The following is a 26416-nucleotide window of genomic DNA, read 5'->3' on the forward strand; positions in this document are numbered from 1 at the left end:
TCCAAAATTTCGTCCAGAGCTCGAAATTTCTCTCTTCTTCTCTCTTTTTCTCTCTTTTTCTCTCTCTTGTATTTCTTGAGAGTTTGTGAGGTATTGTAGTGTGAAAAGGTCGCCACAAAGCACCTAGAATCACCATTAACAAAGCTTGATACGAGGTATTTCAGTCAATCTTCTTCTCTCTCCTTTATTTTTATCTTTGTTTCTTATTTCTGATAAACATCATTGTAATAAAAATAATCATGTAGATATTTTAGAGTCAATTGTTTAATTTAAATTTAAAGCATGTAAATAGTCATCAATAAAAGGGGATTTAATATTTATATTATTATTATTTATAATGTTAACTTCGTCATAGGGTACCGATTAAGGGCGTTGTAGGGGTGCTTAATACCTTCCCTACACGTAACCGACACCCGAACCCAATTCTGGTTATCAAGGCCATTATTGGACTTTTAAAAACCTTTCTTTTTCCAATGTTTTGAGTAAAATATTGGTGGCGACTCCATGAACCTATTTTCAAAACCATTAATTAAGGATTAGTCTGGTGTCCGGGCATTCCTTAATTGATGAGATCTTTAAAAGGATGTCTAAACCATAGGTCGCAAGATCGAAAATTTTCGGGTTGCGACACTTGCAAATAAAAATGATGCTTTTAATGCCTTTAGAAAATTTGCCAAGCTTGTTCAAAACGAAAAGAATTCAAACATTACCTCTATAAGAAGTGACCATGGAGGTGAATTCCAAAACATTTTGTTCCAAAAATTCTGTGAGGAGCATGGTATAAACCATAATTTCTCAGCACCTAGGAAACCTCAAAACAATGGGGTTGTTGAGAGGAAAAATAAGTCTCTTGAGGAACTAGCGAGGACTATGTTGAATGAGACAAAATTGCCAAAATATTTTTGTGCTGATGCTATTAACACAGCTTGTCATGTGTTGAACAAAGTTCTGATCCGGCCCATATTAAAGAAAACATCCTATGAAATTTACAATGGAAGGAAGCCTAACATTTCATACTTTAGAGTATTTGGGTGTAAGTGCTTTGTGCTAAACAATGGGAAATAGCAACTTGGAAAATTTGATGCAAAGGCAGATGAGGCAATCTTTCTAGGATATTCTACAAATAGCAAAGCCTATAGAATCTATAACAAGAGAACTCTAGTTGTTGAAGAATCAGTCCATGTTGTATTTATGAGACAAACAAACAAGAGACAAAGCAAACTGAAATAGAAGACTTGATTGATTTGCTTGATCAACCTCTATTGGAGAGTGAACCTAATGAAAAGCCTAAAGAGAGTGAATCACATGAAACCACTAAGGAAACAAGTGAACAATTGCCTAAGGAATGGAAAAATTCTAGGGACTTATCAATGGATAATATAACTGGAAATATTGGTAAGGGAGTTTCAACTAGGAGTGCCATTAAGAATATTTGCAATACTATGGCTTTTGTGTCACAAGTTGAACCTAAGAGTATTGATGAAGCACTAAAGGATGAACATTGGTTAATGGCCATGCAAGAGGAACTAAATCGATTTGAAAGAAATGAAGTATGAGATTTAGTACCATTACCAACTGATTTTCCAATTATAGGACCAAGTGGGTTTTTAGAAATAAGCTTGATGAATCAGGAATTATTATAAGAAATAAGGCAAGACTAGTGGCTAAGGGGTATAATCAAGAAGAGGGAATTAACTATGATGAGATTTTTGCCCCTATAGCAAGGACAAAAGCCATTAGATTACTTCTTGCTTATTCTTCTATAAAGAATTTCAAGCTCTATCAAATGGATGTGAAAAGTGCTTTCCTCAATGGGTTGATACAAGAGGAAGTGTATGTAGAGTAACCACCAGGTTTTGTGGATTTTAAAAATCCTAATCATGTGTACAAACTTACCAAGGGAAAGATTTAATCAATTAAGAATTGAACTAGGGATAGTCAATGAATCTTGTTTGAATTGATTGTGATTTGAAATTGATTGTGTGATTGTTTGAAATAAGTGTGAAACATTGATGCATAAAAGAGAGTGTTCAAGAAGTGAATTAGACTTGGAGTAATTTGAAAAGTTAAATTTCTGAGAAGCAAAACTTCTCTGGAATAATCGATTATCTTAAAATTTAATCGATTATTTCAAGTGAGCCCATAATATTAATTGATTATTTGGGCAATAATTGATTATCTGGTAAGGAATTCCAAGAGCCTCTGGAATAATCGATTATTTGGGGCAATAATTGATTATCTGGGAAGAAGAATATGAAAAGCCTCTGGAATAATCGATTATCTTGGAAATAATTGATTATCTGGGCAACATTGAGAAAAATAACCCTCTGGAATAATCGATTATTCTAAAAATAATCGATTATTTAGTGCAGACAGGGTTTTTAAAGGCTTTTACTGATACAAATAATCTATTATTTGTATGAATAATCGATTATCTGCGCGACGTTTAGTTTTTCTGAAGCATTTTGAACGATTTTTATGTGCGCCAAACCCTTAACTTCCCATTATTCTTCAGTTAAGTAACCTTTCCCCACTCAGAAAAGTACTAGGGAATAAGAATCTCCAAACCCTCTCATTTCTCCAAATCCTCACTTTCTTTCTCAAACCCTAACCTCTTCATCTCTCTCATTCTCTTCTTCTTCACCAAAACCCAACCATGGCTTCTTCTTCCAAAAGACCCAAGAAGCTGGAAGTGAAGGGGAGCAAGCGTCCTCTACCCTCAGGGCAACTAATTTCTAAGTGGTTTGCAGATGAGAAAACCCAGGAGTATTACTTCGAGTGGTATGCAGGTTAGAGAATCATCCCTCCCAAAACCCTGAAGTTAGAATGGTTCAAAAATGAAAGGTTTAGCTTCCCTACTCTATTGGAGCACCAAGACCTTGGGAAGTTGTTAGAGCTGGAAGGACCCTACTACCCTAAGCTAATCAGGCTATTTCTCTGCTTTGCTACCAGCCATGAAGGGATAATGCAATCAGTTGTGAAGGGCAAGCTAATAAAGCTTGACGGACCAACCTTGAAGGTGGCTGCCGGGCTGAGTGGCAATGGGAGTTCCAAACCCCAACCCTTCAACTTTGGTGATTTTGAGGAGCTGATGACCTTTAGAGATTGTCAGAGGAATCCTGAGAACACCAACTACAACAATTTCTTGGCGAGAGGTATGAAGAAAAGTTCCTATTTGATTTCTTTTATTATTGCCTGGATGATTAAACCACGTTTGCACAACCTTGCTCAAATGTCAAGGGATGACATTTTGCCGATGCATGTGATTAAAAAGAAAATTCAGATTGATTGGGTGTCAGTGGTGAATGACTGCATGTGGAAGGCGAGAAGGAAAGAGGATGGTCTCTCTCTCCCCTCTCTCTTTTGTATTTCTTGAGATCTGTGAGACACCTCTGTAGTGTGAAGGTAGCAAAAAGCACCTTCTTGATCATCATATTCGAAGATTCATCTCATTTGGTATCGTTCTTTTCTTAACTTTTTTTTTCTTTTATTTATTTGTTTATTTTATTTATTTATTTTTGTTTATTGTTTGTACATAGTGAATATGATTTTTTTACCTTTAAGATTATTATTTATAAAAATATTTAATATACGACCAATAATAATGTTAAGTGAATAACATTTTTATCTTTAATATTATTAGGTCCTAGGAGTTTAATGACTAGTCATTTGCTAGCTTAAACTCTCCTTAACAAATTTGTTCTTTTAAAAAAATAAAGATATGTTGCAAACAATAACGTTAATTAAGTAGCACTTCTATTTTTAACGTTATTGGAGGGATTTATTGATTAGCCATTTGCTAACTTAAATCCTTATGCAAAATCTATTTCTTTAGATAAAAATATAAAAATATAAACATAATTTTGCTTTACGTATACATTATTTTTATGGTTAATGATATTAATTGAGTAGCATTTCTACCCTTTAATATCATGTAAATCTTTTATTATCAACAAATAAAGATCAATAACATTTATTGATTGAATAGCAATTCTATCTTTCATGTTATTGGGAGGGTTTATTGATTAGCCATTTGCTAACCTAAATCCTTATGATATTTTTTTTTATAAAAAAATATACAAAAGAAACATCTCTCATATTTAAAAAAAAAAAGATATATATATATGTATACACCTTTTTGAGGAATAAAATAAATGTTTATAAATTTATATAATTTTGCGCAATTAATTAAAGGTACTGTTTTTACGGGCGTTGTAGGGTGCTAATACCTTCCCTACACGTAATCGACTCCCGAACCCAACTTTAATTTTAAAGATTATCTTTTAAAGGGTTTTCCAATGTTTTTCCCTTGAAATAAAATATTGGTGGCGGCTCCATTGAAAATAATTGCTAGCGTCATCCCGTCGTGATCCCGGTTACGACAGATGGCGACTTCACTGGGAAAGTTTGAGAGTCAGGCCTTGTTAAATTAATTGCGCAAAATTATGACTTTATAAATATTATTTTTTCCTTTCCTTTTATTTTATTTATTTATTTATTTGTTTGTTTTATTTATTTGTTTTATTATTTTTGTTTGCTATGCATGCTTTGTTTGGATTTAAGTTTAAATTAGAGTTTTGTTTATTTTATTTGCATGTTTGTTTGTTATCTCACACACCCATTAACACTTGTACCTCACACACTTTGGGCTCTATACCCGAGCTTGTGCGAGCCTAAGAAGAGAAGGTGGCTTGATGACTGTTATTGAGGGGCTTGATGCTCACTTGACCGTTGTTGAGTTACCGCCCAGGTTGTTACTAGTAGCATGGGTTAATCATATTGAGAGGGTATGTTCCCGACTTGTGATTAATTCATGCGCTAGGTCCTTATTTATATGATAAAGGCAACCTGGGGACCAATAAATCTTGAGGATTTTTTAGATCCACCCACAAAACCATGCACTAATAGGTGGACTTAATGATTCTCCAAAGTAGGGTGTTAACCTTAGAAATTTCCTACCCTAGGTTTACCGTAATAAGTCACATTGTACTACTCTTTATCCCTCTTCTTATATATATTCATACTAACAAAAAAAAATGTTAATACATTCATGCATCATACATTTATATCCAATATCATTTTTTTGTTAGGTTGCTTTTCTTGCCTAAAATAAATTTTTTCTTAATAAAGGATAAATGATAACAAGTCATGCATACATGCATATTAGGGGCATAGTAAGTCACATTTTAATTAAGTCTTTATCTCATTTTTTTTCCTTCTTTTCATTTAATTAAGTCTTTATCTCATTCATTTTTTAAAACCTTAAAATAATTGATAGTATTCAATATGGAGGGGATTCAAAATCATGCTAGCAATGCATCAGGGTTAAGCAAGAGTATCAGGATAAATGTGCTAAAAAATGATCTCCAAAGGGTAGGTAAGATCTGCCAGAAAATGAGTAAGGAGGTTCGTTCGAACTTTCAAAAGAAATATGGACAGATTCTGGATTTTCTATTGGTCTCAATAGAAACTAATATGCTAAGTGCATTAGCCCAATATTGGAATTCAGATTTTAGGTGCTTTGAGTTGCCTCATATGGATTTGGTTCCCACAATTGAAGAATATGAGATAATACTAAGGTTACCTCTCAAAGAAGAAGCTGATGTTTATCTATATAAAGGGAACTATGTATCAAAAGGGAAAATTGCTGGTTTAATTGGCTTGTCATCACAACAAACAGAATTGGTGAGCAAAGGCACGACCCAAGGATGGAATAAAGATCTTCTAGAAGATCATATGATATCTCTAGCTGAGAAAGGTGATTGGGAACATTTCAACAAGACTCTAGCTCTACTTATTTATGGGTTAGTTTTGTTCCCATTCACAATGGGCTTAATCGATCAAGCAACTATGGATGTGTTTTTCGCTTACGAAACACAAAAAAAGAATCTTGTTCCAGCCATTCTTGCAGATAGTCTCCTCTCTCTGGAAGTATGCCATCAAAAGAAAAGAGGAATGCTACGATGTTGTAATCATTTACTATATGTTTGGATCATGACCCATTTATATGCTTCCAATCATATGGCATATATGCCAGATCCTCTAAGAAGCTTCCATCGTATTCCAATGAAGAAATTAGAAGCATCAGAGTGGAAAAGAGATCTTTCGACATTAGAAGAAGAGCATGTTACATAGGTATGTCCTTGGTACCATCCTAGAAATACAATCTTTAATTGTGGAGATTTCTTGAATGTTCCATTAATGGGGTCGAGAGGATGTGTAGCATACACCCCAAAAATCGCTCTTAGACAACTCAAATGGACTCAATTTGTGCCTCAGAGCAAAGAGTTAGGAGGTTTGAGCTTTCAATATGCTTAAGATAATATGAGGCAACAGGCAGAAGTTAGAGCTGTTTGGGGCAAGATCAAAAAGAAAGGGGAAGCAAAGCTTGGAAAACCTCGTGTGACAGCCTCTTCAGAATATAAAGAATGGAGGAAGGCCAGAAGAATTTCCATTCCGATTCTCAAAGAAGTCCAACATGAAGAGAGTCAATCTCATGAAACTAACCAAGCATTAGCTTCTTTAACCTCTCAGTTAGAAGTCATGAAAGCTCAAATGAGATTGATGGAAGAAAAAGAAGAACGTGCTCAAACTGAAATAGAGATTCTTAAGAGGCAATGTCAAAAGAAGGACATGGAAATTGAACACTTAAAAAATGAATGTGCTGATGCATATGAAAGTTCAACCCATGTGAAAAAAGTAAAGAGAATGGCAGAAAAAGAGTCAGAAATCCTTTTGAAAAATATGGAAAGAGAGATCGAAACAATGAAAAAAGAGATGGCAAAAATCCAAGAAGAAAAAAAGCGTTCAGAAATAGGTGATCGTGAGAAAGAACAAAAAATAGAACGCATGCAAGAGGAGCTAATAGATGCACACCAAGAGGTAGAAAAATGGTGGAATGTGGCCATAGAATACACTGAGTCACTCAAGATGGTTAGTCAAAATGAAGAACAACTGTTGAGAAGAATTGACGATTTAACGTTAGAGCATGACCAGCTAAAATCTGATGTCAATGGGTTACATTTAATTGCAAAACACCATCGTGAGAAGGTGAAAGAGTGGATGAAGACGTGAAGAGACATGACTGATGCTGTCCAAAAACAAGTAGAAAGCTTGCAGATTCATGTGCGCGAAGTAAATGACGAGATCAACTCAAGTCCTGGAATAAAGCTTCCTTGGAAGATCTTCAAGCTCGTGAAATTTTGTCAAAATTTAGCTAGGAGTCTCATGTAAAATGAGATAATACAATTATTGTAACCTATTTTGATTTGGAGTATAATAATAGCACATTTGACTTGATATATTATTTGTTTCAAACATCATTTATTGAGGAGAGAATTCTCCCTTGAATGATTGTTAATCACATTTTTATCTTGAGATGATTGATCCTTGTTTGAAAATGTGTGGTTCGTACTCTTGCATTGCTAGTAAGATGACCTTACCCATTGAGGAGTGAATGCTCCCTTGAAATAAGTGTCAACTGGTGTATAACCTAAGGGGTTTTGCCTCTAGCGTTAAGATATGGGGAGTCGCTCTTTAATTTGAATACAAAATCAATATTTTCAAAAAAATAAATAAATAAATAAATAATAATAATAAAAATTTGTGTATTCTTTTTCTTTTATACTCATAAAATTTACCTTGTATTCAGAAAGTAATAAAGCAAAAAAAAACAAAGTGTTTCCTTGGCATCGCTATAGAACACGCTCTCAGGCCAAGATCATGGATGAGATGGAGGAACGCAACGAAGAAATGAGGAATGATGTCAATCAATTGAAGGAACAAATGGCCCAAATTATAGAGATGTTGCAATCTATACAAGTGAAAAACATGGAAGGGACCCCTCCAGTAGCTAGAGGAGAATCGTCAACCTCTCCTACGTATCCACCTGGCTTTACCCCAACCCCAGCACAACCATTAACTCTACATCTTAACAATCCCGGCCAACATGTTGACCCTCCAGAGGTCCAATGGCCATAATATGGCCTTCCGCCCAACTACACACCTCCAACAATCATGGATCCTCCGGATAAGCACTAACCATTGGTGAACCAGCCGCCTAAACAGATGCAACCTACCCAACCTGAGGTTTCACTCATGAATTCCACCTCTCATAAACATCAAGTTCCCTACCAAGCCCAAAATTCTAATTTCCTCAACCAAGGGAATCCTCACCAAACTTCTGGGGGATATCAACCAACCTCAGGAATTGAGCATGTTCAGTCTAGCAAAAAGTTACAAATGCTAAAAGAGAGGCTAAAGGTTATGGAAGGGGGTAATTATGATATTGGTGACGCTGTCGATCTTTGTTTGGTTCCAGATATAGAGTTCCCCCCAAAGTTCAAAGTGCTTGAATTTGATAAATATAAAGGAACAAGTTGTCCAAAGAATCACATGACCATGTACTGCAGAAAGATGGCAGCGTATGCTCGCAATGATAAGTTTGCTTATTCATTGTTTTCAGGATTCTTTAACTGGGGCAGCTTTGAATTGGTATATGCATCTTGAACGGGCCTATATTCGCTCCTGGAAGGATCTAGCTGATGCTTTCCTTAAACAATACAAATACAATATTGACATGGTTCCAGATAGATTTGAACTACACAACATGTCCAAAAAGGATGGTGAGACATTTAAGGAATATGCTCAGAGGTGGAGAGAAGTGGCAGCACAAGTGGAACCTCCTTTGTCTGATAGAGAAACGGTAGCCCTGTTCATTGATACTTTACGAGCACCGTTCTATGATAAGATGATTGGGAATATTTCATCAAATTTCTCTGATATAGTTATCATTGGGGAAAGGATTGATAATGGCATGAGGAGTGGGAAGATTGTGGTTGACCCTGTTGGAGTAGCTGGTTCAAGGAAATTTTCAAGTGGTGCAGGAAAGAAAAAGGAAGGAGATACAAACACAATGACATTCAACTCTCCTGGGATACCTAACAACAAGTCTCCTCGCTTCTATACCCCTCACATGGCCTGCCCAAATATTACCACCATCTCACAATATCCTCAATAATCGGTCCATCAAGCTCTGCAAGCTGCACCCGCAACACCTACCATACGACCATCTCAATCTACCCAACCATGGAACCAAAATCCTAGTCATACAAGGTCACAAAACACCCAAGACCGAAAACGAATTGAGTTTGACCCTATCCCTATGTCCTATACTGAGTTGTTCCCTCTCCTACTACAAAATTTCTTGGTAGTACCTTGCCTGATGAAGCCCGTAGAACCACCGTATCCCAGAGGATACGATGCTAATTCTAAATGTGACTATCATGCATGAGCTATTGGTCACTCCCTCGAGAATTATAGAGCTTTGAAATTTAAGGTGCAAAGCTTGATTAAGGCCGGATGGTTAAACTTCAAAGAGGATAATCCTAATATCGGGAACAATCCTCTACCAGGGCATGGAGGGCCTACAATTAATTCTATTGAGGAGAATAAAGATCAGCTCATGATAAGGAGATTGAAGGATGTAAAAACTCCCTTAAACCTCATTTTTGAGGAGATGTGTAAGTTCGGAATGTTGGAAGGAAGTTATGGTAAAGAGGAGGGGTGTGGATTACATCCTGGTAAGAGTCACAAGATTGATGAATGTGACGAGTTTAAACAAATTCTACAAGATTTAATGGATAAGCAACTTATACAGGTCGACTGTTTTGAAAGTTATGTGTGGGCTGTGGATTCAAATGTAGGTTGCCCAAAACCCCTGGTTGTCCATTATACCAGGGGTACGAACATTTTGAATGTTGACAGACCAAAGCCTATCACAATACAAGTACCAAGAGCTTTTCCTTACAGAGATAACAAAGCAGTGCCATGGAGATATGGTGCAAAGGTTTGCATTGATGTCTCTGAAGAGGGATTAGAAACCACCGACATTACAAATGTTGCTGGGGTTGGTGGAATGACTCGAAGCGGTCGAATTTACACTCCTGAAGAGTTGAAAATCAAACAAGCTAAAGAGGTAGAGAAGAGTCACGAGAAAGGAAAGGAAGTGGTGGATGAAAGGATAATCAAAGAGCAAGAAGAGGAGAAAAAGGAAGTCTCCGACGAAGAGGCACATGAGTTTCTAAAACTCATACGACAAAGTGAGTACATGGTGATTGATCAGTTGAATCGAATCCCTGCCAGAATATCACTTTTGTCATTGATGATGAATTCTGAATCCCATAGAAGAATATTGTTGAAGATATTGAATGAAGTGCATGTCGTTCATGACATTTCTGAGGAAAAATTTGAAGGTATTGTTGGAAACATCACTGCCAATAACTACCTTACCTTTAGTGATGATGAGATACCAAAGGAAGGAGCAGGGCACAATAAAGCTTTGCATATATCAGTAAAATGCACGGACCATATCTTGGCAAGAGTTTTGGTTGACAACGGTTCTTCGTTGAATGTGATGCCAAAAGCAACATTGGCAAAAATTCCTTTTAATGGATCATACATTAGGCCAAGCACTATGATAGTGAGAGCTTTTGATGGGTCTCGTAGAGAAGTGATCGGCGAGATAAGCTTACCTATCCAAATTGGTCCCGTTACTTTTGAGGTAGTATTTCATGTGATGGACATTGTGCCAGCTTACAGTTGCCTTTTGGGAAGACCTTGGATTCATTGTGCAAGGGCTGTACCCTCCAAACTTCACCAAAAGCTTAAATTTATTGTGGATGACAAGTTAATCATTATATTGGCTGAAGAGGACCTATTGGTTAGTAAACCTTCATCCACTTCTTATATTGAAGTTGCTGAAGAAGCTTTGGAGACTTCATTTCAAGGGCTTGAAATTGCAAATGTAAGTTATGGAAAGAACATCGTGAAGCCACAACCATTTGGTGCCTCCATGATGGTAGCTAAAACCATGTTAGGGAGTGGATATCAACATGGTTGCGGACTAGGAAGAGATGCACAAGGACCAAGCCAATTCCTTGAATTGATAGATAATAAAGATCGATTTGGTTTGGGCTACAAACCCTTAAAAGTTGATAAATGGAGGGTTGTGTATGAGAAAAGAGAAAGGAGGCTAGCCAGGCTAGAAAATAGGGAGGCAAGAATTGATGGGGTCCCTATCTGTGATCTACGAGAAAGCTTTTGGAGTGCCGGGTTCGAGTTTCCAAACTTAATAGCTATTGTTGAGCAAGACTTTCATGAGGACGAACAGGCTAGTCTGGTTCGCGCTTGTCCACCGAACATGGAGCTTAATAATTGGGAGATTGTCAAGCTGCCTGTTGTTTTTAATTCAAATTTAAAGTAATTTTCTTGTAATGCTAATCTTATTGCTCTGCCCAAGGCTTTAAGATTTATTTCATTGAATAAGGGCTCATGTATTTCCTTTCAATATTAAATAAAATGCATTCATTCTTCTTTCATTTGTTGCCTTTTCCTTTCTCATTAATCTCTTTATCAATCTTATCCTAACTTTAAATAATGCAGATTTGAGAAAAATTCGCTTGAAAGTGACAATGCTAGTGTTGAATCAAATAATTTTGATTATCCCGTTAATCAAACTTGTGAGGAAATAGAGGATGACTTAGAGCCTTCCCCTGAGTTATCAAGATTAGTGGCACAAGAGGTCAAAGAGATTCAACCACATGAAGAGCTAACTGAGACAATTAATTTGGGCGACGAAGATGAAAAGAAAGAAGTCAAGATTGGCACGCTCATGAAAGAAGCTGAACGTAATAAGCTGATAAGGCTTTTACATGATTACAAGGATGTCTTCGCTTGGTCGTATCAGGATATGCCAGGGCTTGATACTAGCATAGTGGAACACTGATGGAAGAGCATGGGCTAAAGGCCCAACCACTAGAGCTATGGCCAGGAGGTTACTTGAAGATTTGACTGCTTCAGAGCTTAGTGGGCCCAATGGGCTTGGTGGGCCTAGGGTGCTTCTTACTTGGGCTTAAATGATTATACACCATGTTTAATTGTACTTTCTTAGTTTAGGAATCTATTTTCATGTTGGTCTTGTATTTTGACCATAGATTAGGGTTTAGGCTAGTTGGGCCTAGTTTTGGGTTTCATGGGCCTTTGGGCTTTTGGTACCCAATATTGGGCTCATTATTTTCCTTGTAATATTTCCTATTGATTGTATTCATTAGACCATTGTATTTTGGTCATTAGTTTAGGGTTTAAGGAGGTTTAATAGTTCATTTGAATTAGGACAAATTAGGTTAAATTTAGGATGAATTTAAGTTGCATTTAGGTCACACTTTTGGCACCACCTTGGTTGCACAAGTGTGACACCGAAATGCAACCCTAAATTCACTCTAAATTCAACCTAATCTATCATTTAGCTCTACATGACCGATCATGAGCATGTGACACAAGGTTTGAATTCAAATTTGAATTTGTATTCAAATCTTGGCGCCAACATGTGACCAATCATGTGGCGCCAAGTGTTCTCCTCAAATTCGGATGCTATATGTTTCCCTACTCTCATCTATTGTACTCACTTTGAATATTGAATAGAAATTTGAGAGCCTTTGGCCGAGTTTCTCCCCTTCAAAGCCACCAAGATTACTCACCTCAAAACCTTAGGAGTTCATCTTCTTCTTCTCTTTGAAGTGAGTAATCCATTTCTTCTTGAGCTTGGATACTTCCCTCCATAGCTTAGGAAACCTAGATCCGATTTTCTATTGTCTTCAAGTGTTCTTCATCACGGTTTCTAATCTCCTTTGAAGAAGATCCTAGCATTGGCGGATTCAAGGAGGAGGCCTTACTTCACTTCTCCTAGTCTTCTCCATCAATTTTGGTATCAAGAGCAAGGTCTTCAAGGAGATAAGTGTTCTTCAAAATTTTGTGTCCGTTTTGTGTTTGTATGTTCTTGTCTTGTCTTGTTTGAGTTTTTCAATTTTCGGATCTATATTTTGAAGTTCTTGTGTTCATAGATCCATTGGTTGATTGTCTTGAATTTCTTCCTCAATCAACTTGTTTAGGAACTATTTGCTTGTGCTATTTTGCTTTTATTTTGAGTCTCTCCATTCTTGTATGTGTCCGTGATTGGACCTCATGCATTGCATTTAGATTTTGGTTTTGAATCTATGTTTTTTCTTAGAAGTTTGTGTTTAATCCTTACATGTTGCCAATTCCTTGAATAGCATGTTTAACCTAGTTTTATTTTGAATTTTGTATCTACATATTGCTCTCGGTTTTGCTTCTCTTTGTGCCTACCTATATGTACTTTTTCTTTACCTTTTTGTGCTCATAATTTGCTATTAGTCCTAGCAAGTTTCTTTAGAGTTAGGTTTCTATTATGTTCTTAAGTTTTCAAATCACATTCCATTGAAAATCTTATAAAAAATTTTGTGACTCAAAATTTCAAGTGTAAACCTACTTCTAGTGCACTCTTCTTGTGGATTCAAATTTTAAAAAAATTAGAGGCTGAAAACAGAGATAAAACAGAGCCTAAAGTGTTCAAAAGATCAAAAAGAAAAGAGTTCAAAAGGAATCCAAACCAAAAACCTAAAGACTAGTGCACTAGTTATTCAAGTTACTTGAAATTTGACCTAATTTTTGGCTGATTTGTATTCTCGGTTTCTATAGCTTGGAATCATTGAAAATTTTGAAACAAAAGGCAAATATACTCTCTGGACTCTTAATTTGATACTGGAAAAAGAAAGAATTAAAAAAAAAATAGAGAAAGAAAATTAAAAGGAAAAAGCCGAGAGGTATACAAGTTGAAAAACCTACTTGATTCCTTGTTATTGTTTTGGCTACTACTTTTGCTATACTTGTCCAATTGTCTTCAAATCCTTGCTCAAGGATCAAGCATTGCTCAACAAAGATTAGGAAAAGTTTGGACACTAAGACCTAAAAATTTGACCTAATTTAGTGGCCAAAACTTATCCTAAACTTCCTTCACTTGAGTGACCTTTTCCTTCACCTTGTGAGGCAGCCACCCTTAACCTCTTGTTGTGTATCTTTTGCAGGTCCATTAGCATCCATTTGAAGGATTAGTGGCGGATTAAGACACTTAAACAAGTGTTAGAAAAGTTGAACACAAAACCGCCACTAATTGGTTACCAAAGCCGCCACTTTATTGCTTTTTAAGCTAGTTTAATTTTTGTCAATTCTCTTATATTTTTAAACCAATTTGTAAAGCTTGGAGGGAGTATTAAGAAGCTGGTCAGGTATATCTACATCCTTGATAGACTTTCACGTGTAGTACTAGTGGAAGTGGCTTGGAAATTTCATATGTTTCAAGCTTCCACTTAGGATATCCGACTAGTTGCTTAACTTGCTTCTTTTAAGTTTTCTTGTACTTAATTGCTTTATTTTGTTGCCTATAAATGTCTAGAATTGTGTAGTCTTATTTGCTCACGCTTAGTTAAGTGTCAAAAACAAACAAAGTTGTAAAAAGCATACAAAAATTTTTGTGAAAAGTTTTGGGGAATTGGAAATACCACAAAGGAGTTTAGTGATTTCCACTTGAAAAGGCTTGGTTATTAAGTGGCTCTTTGTAGCTCACCTCCCTTGATAGTGTAACTTGTACACTTAGACTTCCAAGTGCTATTTTCATTCCTAGAAAATACCAAAAACATTTTATAACTTTTTGCATAGCATACAAATTTTTTTTGCTTAACCATGAGTCATCATTCTCAAGGTAGTAGTGACTTTGATACTCCTAAAAGTTTTGAAAGAATTGTCAAGGAGGTTGAAGCACTAAAACTTTGGAAAAATGATGAGATGCTTCAAAAACAAAAAGAGAAACTTGAAAAAGAAGTACAAATCATGGCTTTGGAACAAGAAATCCAAAAGATTAAGCAAAGGGAAGAAAAACTTTTAAAAAGATTAAATAAAAATAAAAGTCCAAAAGGTTCTTCTAGGAGCTCAACCAAGAGCTCCAATGATTCTCAAAGCCAAAATAATGATGGTAGTATGCATATGGATGCTTACTATCAACCAACACCTAGGAGAGTCATTAGAGGGAATCAAGGGTTGATCTCCCTTACTTTCATGGAAAAGATAATGTGGACACCTACTTAGATTGGGAGATGAAAGTGGAGCAAATCTTCACTTGTCATAAAGTAGGTGAGGAAAGAAAAGTTCCCTTAGCCACCCTAGCTTTTCAAGGACAAGCCATGTATTGGTGGACATCCTTGGAAAGAGAGAGAAGACTTCATAATGATCCTCCCATCACTTATTGGAATGAGTTAAGGAGTGCTATGAGAAGAAGGCATATACCTTCCTATTATAGTAGGGAGCTTATGGATAAGCTCCAAAGGCTCCAACAAAAGGGTATGAGTGTTGAGGAGTATAGGCAAAAGATGGAGTTATATCTCATGAGGGCTGGGATAAGGGAAGAAGAAAGATTGACCATTGCTAGATTTCTAAGTGGTCTTAATTTTGACATAAGAGATAGAGTTGAGTTACTCCCTTATAGGGACCTTGATGACTTGGTCCAACTTTGTATAAGGGTGGAACAACAAAATTTAAGAAAATCCTCTTTTAAAAGTAAAACTCAATCTAGCTCTTATGTTAAGAAAGACTACAAGAGGGAGGGTCACTTTGATTCCTCTAAGAAATTTGGCAAAGAAAAAGAAAAAGAAAAAGAAAAAGAAAAAGAAAATGAGAAAAATAAAAATATTGTCATTTCTAGTAGCAAAACTAGTGATATCAAATGCTTTAAGTGTCTTGGGAGAGGACACATAGCCTCTCAATGCCCAACTAAAAAGGTGATGATTTTGAAGGGGCAAGACATTTATAGTAGTGTTGATGAATCTAGTTCCACTACTTCAAGTGATAGTGAATCAAGTGAGGAAGACCATTCCATTGAAAGTGCATATCCTTGTGATGGTCAACTTCTCATGATTAGAAGGCTTCTAGGAAGCCAACCTCATGAGTCTCATCTTTCACAAAGGGAGAACATTTTTCACACAAGGTGTAAAATTTTAAACAATGCTTGTTCTCTCATTGTGGATAGTGGGTCTTGTTGCAACTGTTGTAGCACAAGGTTGGTGGAGAAGCTTGGTCTTACTATTATTCCTCATCCGAAACCATATCAACTTCATTGGATTAATGAAGATGGGGATATTAATGTTAATCAACAAGTGAAAGTCAAGTTCTCTATTGGTAACTATGAAGACCAAGTGGTTTGTGACATAGTTCCAATGGAAGCTTGCCATATTTTGTTGGGAAGGCCATGGCAATTTGACAAGAAACCATGCACAATGGCCTTACCAATGAAATTACTTTCACTCATAAAGAAAAGAAATTTGTACTTCATCCTTTGTCTCCTTCACAAGTGATAGAGGATCAAGTACAAATGAAAAAGAAAAGAGAAGAAGAAAAAAAAAACTTGAATAAAAAAAAAGAAAAGAAGGAAAAGAAGCATAAGTTTTCAAAGAAGGATGAAGAGAAATCTTTTCTAAAAGAAGGAATTCAACAAGAACCTTTAAAAGAAACTTTAATTGTTGAAAAACCTTCTTACATTCTTCTTTGTAAAGGTATGCTTCAGTGTCATAATTTAAGCATTGAAATTAGTTCTTTATCTCCTCAAGTTTCTCATGTATTAAAAGAATTTGATGATATATTCCCTAGTGAAGGTCCACAAAGCCTTCCTCCTTTTAGGGGTATAGAACATCAAATTGATTTTGTACCTGGGGCTAGTCTACCCAATAGACCAGCCTATAGGACAAATCCTCAAGAAACTAAGGAGATCGAGAATCAAGTCAATGAATTATTGAATAAGGGTTGGGTACAAAAGAGTTTGAGTCCCTGTGCTGTGCCTGTATTGTTAGTGCCCAAGAAAGATGGAAAATGGTGAATGTGTTGTGATTGTAGGGCCATTAACAATATCACAATCAAGTACAGGCACCCAATCCCTAGACTTGATGATATGCTTGATGAGTTACATGGTGCTTCCATATTTTCTAAAATTGATCTTAAAAGTGGTGTCGCCACCGGCCCCTTAAGGGCTTTCGGCATTCGCGAAGGATGGTTGGACTCTTTTATTTGTTTAAAAATGTAGATTGCTAGAATGACTTATTCTCAAACTGAGACCTCGTCAAACGAGCAATTTTATTAAAAGGCTCACCAATCCATGTTAATCCCAAGCGGGACCCTCCATAGATTAGCGGTTTTCATAAAAAGGAAGGGTTCATGGAGTCGCCACCAATGTTTTACTCAAAACATTGGAAAAAGGGATAAGGCAATTGATTTTATAAATCAACTTCGGCCATTACAACCAGAGTTGGGTAAGGGAGTCGGTTACGCGTGGGGAAGGTGTTAGCACCCCACAGCGCCCCTTTCGGGTTCCCTATGACAGATTATTTCTAAAATAATAGCGCAAAAATTACTAAATTACCCCTATTTATTATAAGCGATTATAAATTAACTATCTACATGATGACAGTTTAATATGCACACAGAAAGCAGTAAAAGAAGGGATTTTTAGAAAAGAAACCTCTTGAAGCGTGCTTTTTATATATCAAGTAAAACTGGGAAGCTTTTTGGCGTTCCCTCGCTCTACAAGCCCGCTCACTCCTTCCTAAAAATAATTTTTGACTTGGAAATCCAATGGATTTCCCTTCGACTTAGTTCGAGACTCAAGCAAAATGCTCAGAACTCAAAAACTTCGTCGGATCAACTCTCCGAGTGATTTCTAGGCAGAGCACTGCTCAAAAAAACCCAGAATACTCAAGAAGAGGGTTAAAACTGTGTGTAAAAGTGTCCAATGACGTCAAAATGACGCCATATTTATAGGGAACAGGCGCAATACGGGCTATGGAATCAATACGGCCGTATTGAAATTTTTGAACTTCAATACGGTCGTATTGAGTTCAATACGGCTGTATTGAAATTCAGAAATTTCAATACGCCCGTATTGAGTTCACTACGGCTGTATTGAAGCTTCAATACGGCCGTATTGATTTCAGTACAGCCGTATTGAAGTTTCAGAAACTTCAATACGCCGTATTGAGTTCACTGCGGCCGTATTGAAGCTTCAATACGGCCGTATTAAGTTTAGTACGGCCGTATTGGGCTTCATTCCCTCCACTTCCTTATTTTAAGCTACTCTAAGACCTCTAAACCTACAGATAGCCATCCTATGGTCTTCTAGGAGTCCTTCTGGCTGACTTTCCTTCGATCTTTGAGGGTCTTCGAGTTTTATTTCCGACCCGGACAATTTTAGGGGTCTACAGCTGCCCCCCCTTTACTTAGTCAAACGGCCTTTTGGTGTACCGTTTGACAAGTAAAGGAGTTGACCCAATTGTCCGGGGAATAAGCCATCCTTCCGACTTGTAGTGTCTTCAGGTGGGAAAATTGTTGAGTAGCCTCTCCAGGTTGGTGCATACCTCCGCGCTTCTAGTCACTTTGGTAGCATGAGTCTTGCCCTCTCCAGGGTGAATTTGCCCTCTCCAGGGTGGCTGAGTTTGCCCTCTCCAGGGTGAGTTTGCCCTCTCCAGGGTGGCTGAGTTTGCCCTCTCCAGGGTGGCCGAGTTTGCCCTCTCCAGGGTGAGTTTTCCCTCTCCAGGGTGGCTGAGTTTGCCCTTTCCAGGGTGAGTTTGCCCTCTCCAGGGTGGCCGAGTTTTCCCTCTCCAGGGTGAGTTTGCCCTCTCCGGGGTGGCTGAGTTTGCCCTCTCCAGGGTGAGTTTGCCCTCTCCAGGGTCTGCGGTTTGCCCTCCCCAGGGTCTGCGTACCTCCGTGCATCTGATCACTTTGGTAGCGTGAGTTTGCCCTCTCCAGGGTCTGCGGTTTGCCCTCCCCAGGGTCTGCGTACCTCCGTGCTTCTAGTCACTTTGGTAGCGTGAGTCTTGCCCTCTCCAGGGTCTGCGGTTTGCCCTCCCCAGGGTCTGCCTCCGTGTTCTTGACGACATTGGCAATGTGAGTTTGCCCTCTCCAGGGATCTGAGATGGTTTTTTGTCTCCACAGTCCACTATGCTGCTTTGACGTTTTTTCTGATTTTGTGCCACTGAGGGCTGGATAACGCAGGGATCCGTCTAGGGGATGTGCAGTTACTCATAGGTTCTTGTGTCCCAACTTTCCTTTGCGTAGTTGGTACCCATTGAGGAATTTCTGTTTCCTTGGGGTGTAGACACGAAGATGCTCTTTCTGATGTGAGCGATGCCTTATGATTGGCTGACGTCCTTTGACGTTGGTTGAGTATCCCGGTTATCCTTATTCGGGTATCTCTTTTGGATTTTCTGATTTTTGCTGCCTCTGTGTAGGCTGTTATCCGCTGGGGGATTTTGTCATTGATTTTGATTAGCCTCTTCTGTTAGGCAGATCATCTTGACGCTTGATGTTTGGCTGAAAAGCCAGATTCCGCTTGGGGAATTGTTATTGATCTTTTGGATTTTTGCTTTTTGTAGGAATGCCTCTGTGTAGGCAAATTATCTTGATGTTTGGTGTTCGGCTGAGTGCCGGATTCCGCTTGGGGAATGATTATTTGTCTTTTGTGATTTTTCTTGAGGGGGTGCCTCTGAGTAGGCGAGTGGGGATTTAAAGTTTATATATCCCAGAGTATTATTTAGAAAGCCTCTTCAGGCTTAGCTTCACTCATCGCTTGAGTTGGAAAGCTACCTTCCACTGAGGAAGTCTAAGTCCTTTGACATGGATATTTTGTTTGGATCATGCTTCCGTTGGGGAATTTTGCTGATCTCGTTTTGATAGCTTTCACTGGGGAATTTGGCCTGTGAGTGGAAGCTGAGATATCTCTGGGGAGTATTATTTCAGCGAGCCTCTCCAGGCTCAGTTATTCTGAAAGAGTATTATTTCGGCAAGCCTCTCCAGGCTTAGTTATTCTGAAAGAGTATTATTTCGGCAAGCCTCTCCAGGCTTAGTTATTCTGTACGAGTATTATTTCGGCAAGCCTCTCCAGGCTCAGTTATTTTGTACGAGTATTATTTCGGCAAGCCTCTCCAGGCTCAGTTATTCTGAGAGTATTATTTCGGTGAGCCTTTCCAGGCTCAATTATTCTGAGAGTATTATTTCGGCGAGCCTCTCCAGGCTCAGTTATTCTGAGAGTATTATTTCGGCGAGCCTCTCCAGGCTCAGTTATTCTGTATGGTGAGAGAGTATTGTTTCTGCAAGCCTCTCCAGGCTTAATTATTCTGAGGAAGTATTTTTTCAGCAAGCCTCTCCAGGCTCAATCATTCTGTACAAACTGAGGAGTATTGTTTGTATCCTTGCCTTTTTTCGTTTTCGGCTTTTGTTGACTGCTGTCATACACAAGCAATTTTCTATTTTTTCTATTTTATGCAATTGCCTCATGATGAGGTCTTTGAATGTGCAATTTAATGTGCGCGATGCACAAAATGCAAGTTTAATTATTTTATTTTTGGAAAAAATGAATGGCTCCCCCTATCCTCTTCTTCTTGGAGGAATTTTGTCATTGATGTGAGGGAGGATTTCTGTCATTGCCAATACGGCCGTTATTCATTTCAGTATGCCCGTATTGAATTGAAAATTTGTTCATAACCCTAATTTTGGTACGGGCGTACTGAACATGATACGGGCGTATTGTTTTTTCTGAAGTTTATATTTTTTGTTTTTTTTCAATAAACAGAGAATAAGTGATCTTCCATTACACCTATCATCTGTATGCATGTATGCAGTATGATGCACCTAATTCTATTTGATTTATCTTTCAAAAGAATTAACCGATGCGTTTTTGTTTGGATTTTTGCCATTCCTCTAGACGGGCTGTGTGCTGCCGATTTCTGTAACCGAGGAATGATGCATGTTATATTGAGATTTGGTGTCATCAACCAAATGATTTTCCTTTCCTTTAGAAGATGTGTCAACCCTCCTATTGACTACTATATCTCCATGTTTCCACTAGATTATTCAAAAATCGTTTGGGACAAGAGAGAAAAGAAGGAAAGGATATATTTTCAAAAGTTTGTGTTTTAGAAGGGATTATTTTATTTTCGAAAAATGGATTTTGAAAGAATGGCTGGCCAATGGTAGGCTCAAGTGTTTAGGTTAGTTTGATTAAACACTTATGAAGTTAAACACATCTTTGTTATTAATGATTGTGCTTTGACAACTTGGATAGCTTTTCTTGAGCCCCCCTTGTTGAATTCGATTGATGGTACCATCATGGATTTATTATTATTCTTTTTCTTTTTGATGGCCCTTACTTTTGCCTAAAACACCCATTTGTGGTGTCTTAGCGGGCTTTTTCTTTTTGTTTATTATTTTGTAACCCTAATTTTTGCCTAGGTCACCCTTTTGTGGGATTCCTAGCGGGTCTTTTGCTCTTATTTTGCGCAGCCCCCTTTTTGGGTTTCCTGCCGAGTTTTTTTTTTTTTTTTTTTTTTTTTTTTTTTTTTATATTTTTTAGGATTTTTTTTTATCCATGATGGCACTTATTGAAGCCAAGAAAAGGTGCTCCAAGTTGTCGTGCACACTTCCACGCAAAATGATGTGGGTTTATTTTTTTAAGACGATTTTAACCTCATTCATGTTTATTCAAACAGGGTTAAATAACGCGGTCTAGAATTTTATTGCAAGCGAGAAAAGAAGCAATAAGAAATAATAATGAATGATTTTATTATAATCATAGTGGAAACATGTGCCCTATCGAGGCTCGGGGGTCGGGCTGTCCCCGAGGAGTGATCTCTAATAGTCATCAGGTTTACACATCCCTATTAGAAGGAAAAGAACACTTGATGACGACAGCTGGCCTTGACGTTTGTGAACCAGCCTTCTTAAAGATCTGGCTTAAAGAACGTCGAGAAGGATCTTGATTCCTCTTCGTCCTTTGATCTTTGCTAGGGTTGTATCCTAACCCTTGTTTCCCTGGATTGTCCTTGATAATAGGTAGCTCCTGGATCCCTTGGGAGTCCTTGCCTAATCCTTGTCCTGGCAAGTATCCGTTCTTTGTGAGCATATGAGCTACCTTCTTCATTTCTCGGGGAAATATCTCAACATTGGCGATTTCCAATGCTTGGAAGGCGGTTTCCAAAGCTTCCTCTGCTGCATCCACATAAGGTATGTTGGATGGCTTACTGATGAGTATGTCATCTTCAGCTTGCACGGTCACCAGTTTGTCACCCACGATGAACTTGACTTTCTGGTGGAGCGTAGAGGGTACAGCTTTCGCATCATGAATCCAAGGTCGGCCGAGGAGACAGCTGTATGCAGGAGTAATGTCCATTATTTGAAATTCGACGTTAAAGATAGTGGGTCCGATTTGGATTGGAAGACTGACTTCTCCCACCACTTCTCTTTTAGAGCCGTCGAAAGCTCGAACGATCATGTTGCTTGGGCGCATTTGGACTCCCTTGATTGCCATCTGATCGAACGTTCTTTTTGGCATCACGTTCAAGGAAGATCCATTATCCACCAAGACCTTCGCGATGTGATACTCCTTGCACTTTACAGAGATGTGCAAGGGCTTGTTATGGTGCGGTCCCTCGGTGGGGATCTCTTCATCTGTGAAGGTGAGGTGATCATTAGCCGTGATGTGACTAACAATCCCCTCAAATTTGTCTTGGGATATGGTGTGTGATACATACGCCTCGTTCAAGACTTTCAACAGAGCTTGCCGATGCGGTTCGGAGCTTAGGATCAACGACAACAAAGTGATCTTCGCTGGTGTCTTGTGAAGTTGATCCACAATGGAGTACTCGCTCTGTCTGATGAATTTTAACAGCTCATCAGTCTCCTCCTCGGATTCTTTTTCCTCGGTTTTATCTTTTCCTTTTTCTTTATTCTTTGGGAGCTTTATCATGAAGATCTTCGGGAGTGTAGATCCTGCCACTCCTAGTCATGCCCCCAAGTCCAGCGATATTGGAGATATCACTGTCGACAGAAGTATGGATGTCGTATATCCATGGCACAGCCTTATTCGATTCGTAAGGGAAAGGTCTTGGAGCGACAATCCTTAACGGCGTGGGACCTTCCCCTTTTTCTGTCTTGATTACCAACAACGGCGTCGTCGTGTGTTCGCTTTGCGCAGTTGTTGGTTTGCATTTTATCACAAATGGCGTGCGATCCATTCTGAACATACGCATCGATTAATTCTTTCCTTTTATTAATCTTTATTATTAATTACCAGGAGAGATAAATGCAAAATGAATGACTAATGAGATGCAAAGGCAATAAATCTCAAAAATACGATTTTATTCATTAAAGAAAGTGTACAACTTTTATACAATGCTTTGAAGCAATTTTTTACAATAAGAGAAAAGCCGGTAAAAACCCACAGGCGGGTTCATATTTCTTTGCCATTCATCTTCGGCTTCCTCGACATGACGACCCATTGCTTCAATCTGCGTATGGACCGCTTGGCTCATATCGTCACTGATTTTCTGAGCCTCCTTCGCTTTCTGAGTATAGTAGTTGATCATGGCCTGTAGCTCATTAAGCTCGTCTTCGGCTCGATCCTTCTCCTCTTGGAGTTTGGCCATTTGTGCCAATCCTTCCCTTTCCTTTCTGCGGAAATCGGAAAGGTTTGCGGCTTGTCGTTGAGCGACTTCCCGCCATTGCTGTGCGTCGGATCGAGTTAGAAACAAATCATCTTGCATGTCCTTGATCAACTGTGCCTGCTTTGCATGCTCGGCTTCAAGGCGTGCTATCTTCACATTGACTTCTTGGAGTTGACTACTCGGTTCAACCTTTGGCATTTTGGATGCCCGAGTAGTCTCCTCGTTGAGGTTAGCACACTCATCCTTGAGCCGCTCTATCTCATGGTCCTTCTTCTTGCATTGCCTTTGAAGACCATCAATGGTGAAACTGGATTCTTCGTTTTTCTCTTCAAGAACTCTCATCTGAGCTCCCATGATTTCCAGTTTCTTGGTCAAGGCATCGACCTGTTCTTGCAACACCCTCCTTGTAGTCGTGGTTGCACAAGAGGTGGATGGTTGTGACACCTCCCTCTCATTCCTCCATTTCTCGTAATCAATGGAAACGGACACCCGAGGCTTTTCAAGCTCGAGATCTCCCTCATAGATTGGTCTCTCCCACGCTCTTATAACAGCGTGCATATCTCTCTGATGCTCGGGATCGAAAGAGAAACACAACCCTCCCAGCTCCTCTATGGTAGGAATGATTTGGGTCCTCATTAGTTGCCTCATAACCAATTTAGGTGAGTAGGTTATGCAACCTCTGAGGCCCATCAATGGTATGCTCGAATAACTGCCGCATCTTGTCAATACATGGCTCGGACGGAACCAAGGGCAAACCCACGTGAAGTGCTCGATACTCCACTGTTCCATCTCATCCTTCCACTCGGAAGCATATCGGCGGCAGACGGGGATCTTTGAGAAGCTTCTCAACGGATCGGGCAAAGTCCCCATGTGACTAGAGGCGTAGAAATGTGTGATGCCCCACACATATAACAAGGAGGTGCAGCATCGGATGATCTTCCCTTGCTTCTGTTGAGATAGATGAACAGATAGCAAGGTGTCGGCAAGAATAGCGGGCACGGGACTCTTCATATGCACGTCCTAAGCAAAGAAAGCGTCCATCGCAGCATGGTCCACTGTGTTAGCGTGAAAGGGGAATAGGATCGTCCCAAACACGGCTAACGCAAGAGTCTTGTTGAAAGCTAACCAATCTCCCTCACCAGCCAAGGAAGAAAGGTGGTCTTCGATCATAGCAAGCTTCCAACCCTTGATACTGCCGTTCCCTACTAAGGCAGCTGATCGTAGTGGTAGTTTGACCTGAGTGGCTACTCTCTCTACGGCCACATGGTTCCCCTGAAAAAGGTAGACCCCAGCTGATTTAGGCCACCGTAACATGAGCTCGTACTCCTCTAGAGTAGGAACCAGGTCAAACTGGGGGAACTCAAAACAGTGCAGATCGGGACTCCAGAAGTGAACCAATGCCCTCAGAAAAGCTGGATCCACACAAATCCTCATCAAATCGAGAACTCGCCCATAAGATTTCTCAAACTCGACGCGAGCCTCTCTTGACATCAAGGTACAGAGGTGATCCAACCTCTCAGCACGGTATAATAGGAAGTCCACTTTCTTTAATGGCCTTTGCACCTCCCTAGACCTCTCCATAATCTACAATACAATGCATGATATGAGATGATGGCGATGAATATGCATGCATAGTGTTTATTCAACTAAGCATTATCATGTTTTCGGGATATTCCTAAGATGATGCATGATATTGCTTGGTTTGGATGAATAACCCTTTTTTCTTTTTTGGGTATTTTTTATTTTATATATTTTTTTGTATTTTTGGGTGAAAAGGGAAACTACCTATATGAATGTGATGAAGGTAGATGTTAACACCATGTAATGGAAGATTCTTATTCCTATTCATTCTTATTTTAAAAGAATAGAAATGTTGTATGTTTAAATAATGCAATGTATGCTCAAACAATGTCACATAAACAATGCACACACAATTCACTCATCCATGAACAGTCACGAGCGAATCACGAGGTAGGGGTATCCTGCAGAAAAGTGCATATTCAAGGTGGATCTAACTGTTCTCACCGGTCTGAGGCCCCCAAGGTGCCCCCATTATAGGGACCCAATTCCTCTCGTCGTAAGCCGATGGAAAGCTCCAACGCACTGTCGGACTCGAGTTCATGGTTATCACCTTGAGTGATGTTTTCCGACAACGGTCTACGGGCACCTATAGACCCATTCGACAACCGGTCGTACTAACATCCACTCCCTATGGTTAATCACTCATGCCCCCGGGTATAGAGGGAACTGTTGTGTGCAAAGGTTTGTGTACAGTTTGTATTTCAAACAATTGCGGAATTTAAACATACAACAGTTATTTAAAGCCATATAATAAATCATGTTATCATACAAGCAAGGGGTAACGAAGTAATTTTTAACTATTATTTGTTAAAAACAATCTGTCACTAAATGGGACTGACTCTCGAAGCTTCCCCAGTGGAGTCGCCATCTGTCGCCACCGGCCCCTTAAGGGCTTTCGGCATTCGCGAAGGATGGTTGGACTCTTTTATTTGTTTAAAAATGTAGATTGCTAGAATCACTTATTCTCAAACTGAGACCTCGTCAAACGAGCAATTTTATTAAAAGGCTCACCAATCCATGTTAATCCCAAGCGGGACCCTCCATAGATTAGCGGTTTTCATAAAAAGGAAGGGTTCATGGAGTCGCCACCAATGTTTTACTCAAAACATTGGAAAAAGGGATAAGGCAATTGATTTTATAAATCAACTTCGGCCATTACAACCAGAGTTGGGTAAGGGAGTCGGTTACGCGTGGGGAAGGTGTTAGCACCCCACAGCGCCCCTTTCGGGTTCCCTATGACAGATTATTTCTAAAATAATAGCGCAAAAATTACTAAATTACCCCTATTTATTATAAGCGATTATAAATTAACTATCTACATGATGACAGTTTAATATGCACACAGAAAGCAGTAAAAGAAGGGATTTTTAGAAAAGAAACCTCTTGAAGCGTGCTTTTTATATATCAAGTAAAACTGGGAAGCTTTTTGGCGTTCCCTCGCTCTA

The 26416-nt window shown here is 38.8% G+C and overlaps 1 protein-coding gene across 1 annotated transcript; it reads left to right on the forward strand.

The window, feature by feature from the left end:
- The first annotated feature begins 7722 nt into the window (after window positions 1-7722).
- Window positions 7723-11785, forward strand: LOC145952392 (uncharacterized). Its single transcript, XM_083064748.1, has 5 exons — window positions 7723-7965; window positions 8056-8346; window positions 8465-8949; window positions 9322-11259; window positions 11443-11785. Exons 1-5 carry the CDS (start codon window positions 7723-7725, stop codon window positions 11783-11785), a joined length of 3300 nt encoding a protein of 1099 aa, XP_082920874.1.
- Window positions 11786-26416: the final 14631 nt, after the last annotated feature.

This window comes from Cajanus cajan, chromosome 10 (assembly GCF_000230855.2).
Source record: "Cajanus cajan strain Asha chromosome 10, NIPB_CcT2T_4, whole genome shotgun sequence".
Taxonomy (NCBI): Eukaryota; Viridiplantae; Streptophyta; class Magnoliopsida; order Fabales; family Fabaceae; genus Cajanus; species Cajanus cajan.